The sequence below is a fragment of the Physeter macrocephalus genome, chromosome 11, assembly GCF_002837175.3.
Source record: "Physeter macrocephalus isolate SW-GA chromosome 11, ASM283717v5, whole genome shotgun sequence".
Taxonomy (NCBI): Eukaryota; Metazoa; Chordata; class Mammalia; order Artiodactyla; family Physeteridae; genus Physeter; species Physeter macrocephalus.
This window is the reverse complement of record NC_041224.1, coordinates 182,161,903-182,168,335: the sequence shown is the minus strand read 5'-3', so window position 1 is coordinate 182,168,335 and position 6,433 is coordinate 182,161,903. Positions and strand designations below refer to the sequence as shown.

Here is a 6,433-nt window from a genome sequence, read left to right as displayed (position 1 = left end):
CCGCAGGCCGCTCAGCCCTTCCTCCTGCTGCTGGCGCGCCGCCGTTGCGGCCTGTAGGTCCCAAGTTCCGAGGCCTGGTGGCTGCGTCCCGGCCCGGAGGTCGCGGGTTCGAGTAGTCGCGTCTTCGCCGCGGCCCCGGAGCCCGTGGCCGTTCCGCGGGGTGCGACCGTGGCGGGCAGCGCCGTCCCGGCCCGCGCGGCGAATCTGCCGCTGCGAATCGGCGGGCTCGGCGGCGGCGGCGGCGGCGGCGGCGGCGGCGGCGGCCTCGCGAGAGTCTGGGCGGCGCGGACGCGGCTGCGGACGGGCCCGGCGGACGCGCGGGCCGGCGGGCAGACTGGGACCGGGGCCGGCGGGCGGGGGCCCGGCCTGGAGCCGCCGGCATGACTGGCCGTGTGTGCCGCGGCTGCGGCGGCACCGACATCGAGCTGGACGCGGCGCGCGGCGACGCCGTGTGCACCGGCTGCGGCTCGGTGCTCGAGGACAACATCATCGTGTCCGAGGTGCAGTTCGTGGAGAACAGCGGCGGAGGCTCGTCAGCCGTGGGCCAGTTCGTGTCGCTGGACGGTGGGTCCCGGTGGGCTGGCGGGGCGGAGGACCGGGTGGCCAGTGGCCTCCGTGCGTGTGCGGTTCTGGCTTTAGTAACGGCACTTACCGGAACAGGGGACAGGATGAGGCCTGGGGTCGGGGTCGTGGCCCATCCCCCTCAGTCAGCGCAGTCCCTTCGCTCCTTCGGGGGACAGTTGTTTGAATCTGGGGGTCGGGGACGTCAGAGCGTCCCCCCTCTCAGTCATCATAGTCGATTCAGCTCTTTTCGGGTTACAGTTGTATGAATTTAAACACATTTGGATTCGAGTAACACCACAGCGAGGATAGAGTTCCACAGCTCCACGCCTCCCCGCAGCGGCAGCTGCCCTCCGTCCCTGCAGTCTTGTTTTTCAGGAATGCCGCGTAAATGGAACCAGCCCGTGGGCCACCTTCGGAGACTGGCATCTGTCCCTCGGCCCTGTGCCTTTGGGATTCGCCCAGGCTGTTGCGAGGATCTGGGCTCCTTCCTGTGCACGGCCCACGATTTGCTGAAGGACCTTTGGTTTGTTTCCAGTTGGGGGTGATTATGAATAGAGCTGCTAAAAACTTCGTGGATGGCTTCTTCCGTGGACATAGGTTTTCATTTCTCTAGAGTGGTTACCCAGGAGTGGATGGTAGCTGTATGTTTAACTTTATAACAAACCACCAAACGGATTTTCAATGTGGCTGCACCATTTTGCATTCTCACTAATTGCTTCACCAGAACTTGGTGTTGTCTCTGTATTTATATATATTTTGGGTGTGTTTTCAGTGTGTTGTGGTGCCTCATCTCCGTGTTAATGCATTTTCTTAATGCATAGTATGTTAAACAGCATTTAATGTGCTAATTTGCCATCCCATAACCCCCCTTGCTGAAATGTCTGTTCAAGTAGCTTTTTGCTCATTGTGTATTCAGGTTGTTTGTTTCCTTACTGTTGAGTTTTGAGCATTCTTTAAGTGTTGTAGTTACAAGTCCTTTGATAGATATGTGATTTGCAGAGCAGAAGTTTAAAATTTTGATTAAAAGTTTTAAAATTTGATGAAGTACACTTTATTGATTTTTTTTCTTTCATAGATTGTACTTTTGTTGCAGAGCGTGGGCTCTAGGCACGCGGGCTCAGTAGTTGTGGATCGCGGGCTCTAGAGCGCAGGCTCAGTAGTTGTGGCACATGGGCTTAGTTGCTTCGCGTTATGTGGGATCTTCCCGGACCGGGGCTCGAGCTCGTGTCCCCTGCATTGGCAGGTGGACTCTCAACCACTGCGCCACCAGGGAAGCCCCCTATAGTAAGTCTTGAAATCAGATGTTGTGATTCCTCCAGCTTTGCTCTTCCTTTTCAGAATTGTCTTAGTTATTGTAGTTCCCTTTTCATTCAATTTTAGAATAAGTTTGTGTATATTTACAAAAAATCTTGCTGGGGCTTTGACTGGAATTGCATTAAATCTCTTGATAAATTTGGAGAGATTTGACATTTTTACTATATTGTGTCTTCCAATCCATGAGCACAGATGTCTCTCCATTCATTAGGTTTCCTTTGATCTTCCATCATGGTTTGTAGTTTTCAGCATAGAGCGCCTGTACATATTTTAGATGTTTACCTAAGACCCAAATAGAGCTATCGTAAATAGTATTTTTCAAAAATTCAGTTTTCAGTTGTTCATGGCTGGCATATAGAAATATGGTTGATTTCTGTCATTGGCCTGTTTCCTGTGACTTTGCTAAACTTATTAGTTCTAGGAGTTTTTTTAAAAATAGATTCCTTGGGATTCTTGATGTAGACAATCATTTTATCTATAAATAGGGGCTGTTTTCTTTCTTTTGTTTCTGTTTCTTGCTTTTGAGCAGACATGCTTGCCTTCTTCTCAGTCTTAGAGGGAAGCATTCACTCTCCTCCCACGCAACATGATGTTAGCTATAGGTTTTTATTACCTGTTCTTTATCGATAAAGTTGAGCAAGTTCTCTTTCCACTCCTAGTTCGCTGAAAGTTTTTATCATGAGTGGATGATGAGTTTTGTTTTTCTTCTTTTGTCTGTCAGTGTGGCTGGTTTTTGAATGTTCAATGTGCTTTGCATTCCTGGGGTAAACCCACTTGATCATGGGGTATTATTCTTTGTATGTGTTGCTAAATTAGATTTGTTAGTATTTTGTTGGGGATTCTTACATTTATGTTCATGTGGTGTATTAGTGTGCAGTTTTCTTGTAATGTCTTTGTCTGGTTTTGATATCAAGGTAACGCGCCTCCTGGAATGAGTCGGGAAATGTTCCCTTCTCTTCCGTTTTCTGGAAGGGATTGTGTAGAATTGGTGTTATTTCTCCCTTGACTGTTTGGTGGAATCTACTAATGTAGCTATCTGGGCCTGGAGGTTTCTTTTTCAGAAGTTTTTAATTACAGGTTCAGTTTCTTTAATAGTTGTAGGTTTTATTTCTATTTTAGAATATCTCTTTCATGTCGGGTGAGTTTGTCGTTTTGAGGATTTGGTCCATTTGATCTAAGTTGCTGAATTTTTGCATGTAGAGTTGTTGGTACTGTTCCCTTATTCTTTGGATGTCCGCAGGGTCTGTAGTGGTGTCTCATTTTCATTTCAGATATTGGTGTTTTGTATCTTCTCTCTTTTTCCCTTTGTTTCTCCTGCTGGAAGTTTATCAATTTTTTTGATCTTTCCAAAGAACCAGTTTTGGGTTTCATTGCTTTTTTTCTCCTGTTTTCTGCGTGGCACACATCTTTGTGTTCTTTTTGTTGTTGTTGTTCTTTTTTTTTTCTTTTTTTTTTTTTCGTCGTTGTGTTCTTCCTGAGCAACTTCCTGGGACTGCTGTGGCGGAGTCTCCCTGGTACTGTGTTTGCAGCTTTGTCACATGTTGCCAAACTGCCCCCTCAGTCATCCAAGACTTTGATGCCTGTTGGGAAGAGAGTAACAACGACAGTAAGAAGGAATAATCATAGTAGCTGACACTTAGGGTTTCCCATGGGAGGCACTGTGCTGAATGCATCCCTTGTACCTGATGACAGCCTGTCCTCGCTGCAGACGACAAAGCTGGGTGCAGAGGAGTCCTGGACGTGAGAGATGTGCTGCCACCTGTGGGCAGTGACGTTGGTCCCACGGCCTGTGAGCACAGGCTCAGAGCTGGGTGCCCTCTGGTGGTGTGAGTTAAAGGTGGCATGAACCTGGGCTGGCTCTGTCCGGTGGGCTCACTCTCTGGAGGGCCCCCAGGGCAGCGCTGCAGGGGTTGTGGGTTCTCAGCTCCTGTATAGCGGGCGGAGAGGGAGGGGCGCCGCTGCCTCCAGCAGCCCCTCCCCCCCGGGGTGGGTCCCTCCCAGACTCCTGGCCTCCTCCCTTCCCCATCACAACAACAGCCACCCTGGTTGTCATCTCTGGCTGCTGTCAGCCTCCCTGGTGCGGAGTGTGTGCCCAGCTGGCCCCCCAGCTCTTCCTTTGCTCCAGCCTCAATCCTGGAAGCTGGGCCTTCTCTCTGGGGTGCCCTTGTGCAGGGCCCAAGGCCGCCGTCTTTCCTAAGCGTTCTTGCTTACTCTTTGAGAAGGAGTGGTGGATGGTTAGCTCTGCAGTTTACTTGAGAATATGTAAATTAGACGTCAGGGCCCTGTGGCCAGCTGCCCTGTCACCAGCTGGGCTTCTGACTGTGACCCAGGCCCAGGGTCCAGAGGCGAAGGAGCCCAGTCCCCCTGGGTCCCCTGGTAGATGTTTGAGGACCGGCAAAGTGTGAGTCCAACGTCCCAGGCTGGACTCGCAGAGTGGTGGCAGCTAGGCTGGTGCTGGGGACGTCTGGGCCGTGTCTTTTAGTTGATGGGCAGCTGGTGAGGGGATGGGCGTGGCTGAGAGAAGGGGTGTGTGTGAGGACTGCAGACTGGCAAGGCGGTGGGCGGAGCTGGGGCAGCTGGGCCTTTGCAGGCCTAAGGAGGGTCCCGCTGAGTCATGGGGGAGGGGCTCACCAGAGCATCAAGGAGCTCAGGGGCAGAGTAGGGGTTCCTGGCACAGGCCCACGGCAGCATCCCGTCCCTGGTGTGGGTGCTGAAGGTCTCGAGGACAGCAGGTCTTTCCCCTGCGTGGCCCCTGCAGTTGGTGGTGCGCAGCGAGCCCGCAGGCCCCTCCCGGGGGGGCGGGCTGTACCTGCTGCTCCCCCAGGATGAAGCCCAGAGGTGGAGAGAGCTCCTGCTTCCCTGGGTCCTTCCCTTCCTCTTCTGGGGTGCCCCCCCGTGCGCTCCATGACCACAGCTTTTACTCGCTGCAAACTTTGTCCCTGAAGTCAAGGCGTCTGTAAGTGCCAGTGTTACGAGTAATGAGGTGCTTTCCATGCGCAACACGATGAGGAAGGTTTGGTGCCCAGCTCTGGCGGGGGTGGAGCCTCTCTTGCCCGCTGGGGCAGCTCCCTGGGTCCTACAGAACAGCAGACCCACCCGCCCTCTGCCTGGTTGTGCCCTGCCCGGAGAGGGTTCTCTCAGGCACAGCCTACCAGGTGTCCTGGCCAAGCTCTGATCCTGGAGTTTTGGAGGTTCTGCATCTCTGTTTCTATCCTGTGGCCCCTCAGAGCCCCACTGAGTTCCTGCTGAAAGGGACCTGCTCTGAGGTAATGGCTGAGTTTTGTCCCGGAGGCACTTGGGTGAGAGAGGACTGTTGTTCCTAAAATGTCATTTGCTGCTTTTATCACCTGCCATGCTGCATGCTGCTTGGTCTCCATAATCAGACTTTTAATCGTGACAAAACAGGCTCTTCAGTAGCTGTGTCTGGCTGAAAGAAGTTTAGGTTGCTGCCACTGTTTAGCTGTTGATTCGCCGACGGCAAGAGGTCTGTGTCCAGCCACGTCCCCATGCCCGGGGCTCAATGTGGACTTGCTGAGTGTCTTTCGGGTGCCTTAGGGGAGTTATGCCCACGTCCGAGCTCAGGTTGAGGGGCCACTGGCTTTCTCTTCCGTCCTGGAACCGCCCAGCTGGACCTCGTGCAGTTGTCCCCCCTTAAAAGGAGCTTCACAGCAGTGACAGAAACCCCTCACTTTAAACAAAATGAATACAGACTTAGGAAAGGCTTTGCTTACCCATGTGGGAGGGATCCGTGAGTGAAATGGAGGACGGTGCTGTGTGCTGCTTTTCTGTTTCTGGTCTTGGGGTGTTGGTGTTGCTGGCTTTGTCCTCAGTGCTCAGAGTGGCCGAGAAGCCCCCCGTCCCCCCGCCGCAACCAAGTCGCAGGGGTCAGGCCTTTGCACCTTCTTGCTTTTGCAGCCGCAACTGGGAGGGGCACAGGTGCATCTGGGTGGAATTTCCGGCCCCTCCCCTGCTGTCCACAAGGGGGCAGTCTTGGCCCGGCTGTGCTGACAAAAACTGCAGCTTCTACTTGTGAGATGTAGCTGGTTGTATCTTGTTTGTTACAGGATCTTGATATAGAAAATATCAAATGTTTTTAGAAGTAGAGGGAATAATATGAAGGGCATCTGAAAGACAAGTACAGCGTGCATTGATGGTTTTGGTCAGAGGTGGTACTCAAGCTTTCTTTCACGCTTCAGGGGACCCTAGCCCTGTGGTGTTAGCTGTTTGAGATTCGCTGAATAAGCACTTTTCATAGGCTCCACCACTGCTTTCCAGATGTTATCTACTGCAACCAAATCCCCAGTGGGTAGTATTTGTTGAATAAACGAATATGCATCCATTTGGCAAGCAGGTTTTGACCTCCTGCCCCCTCCCTTCCCCCAGCTGGCTGGACCCAGTAAGGCACCTTCCTTGCCAGGACTTAGTCCCTGTTTCTCCTGGGAGCACATGAGGGACCGAGGCTGTGTACAAGGACCTTGGAGAGCACCAGGGGTGTGTGTGTGTGTGTGTGTGTGTGTGTGTGTGTGTGTGTGTGTGTGAGCGCGGGTGAGTGTAC

The 6,433-nt window shown here is 52.7% G+C and overlaps 1 protein-coding gene across 9 annotated transcripts in view; it reads left to right on the top strand.

Annotated features, from left to right (window-relative positions):
• The first annotated feature begins 319 nt into the window (after positions 1–319).
• The window catches only part of BRF1 (BRF1 general transcription factor IIIB subunit), a 79,550-nt gene continuing 73,436 nt past the window's right edge, over positions 320–6,433 (top strand). For 2 of the 9 annotated variants that reach the window (XR_008618747.1, XM_055088768.1), the window contains exon 1: positions 321–564. Coding sequence is in view for 8 of the 9 variants with exons in the window: in XM_055088768.1 (XP_054944743.1) it covers positions 381–564 (184 nt within the window). In the remaining variant the exon portion in view is untranslated. Of the gene's footprint in view, positions 565–6,433 lie in introns of all 9 variants that reach the window. The other 7 variants (XM_028496464.2, XM_055088772.1, XM_055088770.1 and 4 more) reach the window with 6 other exon arrangements.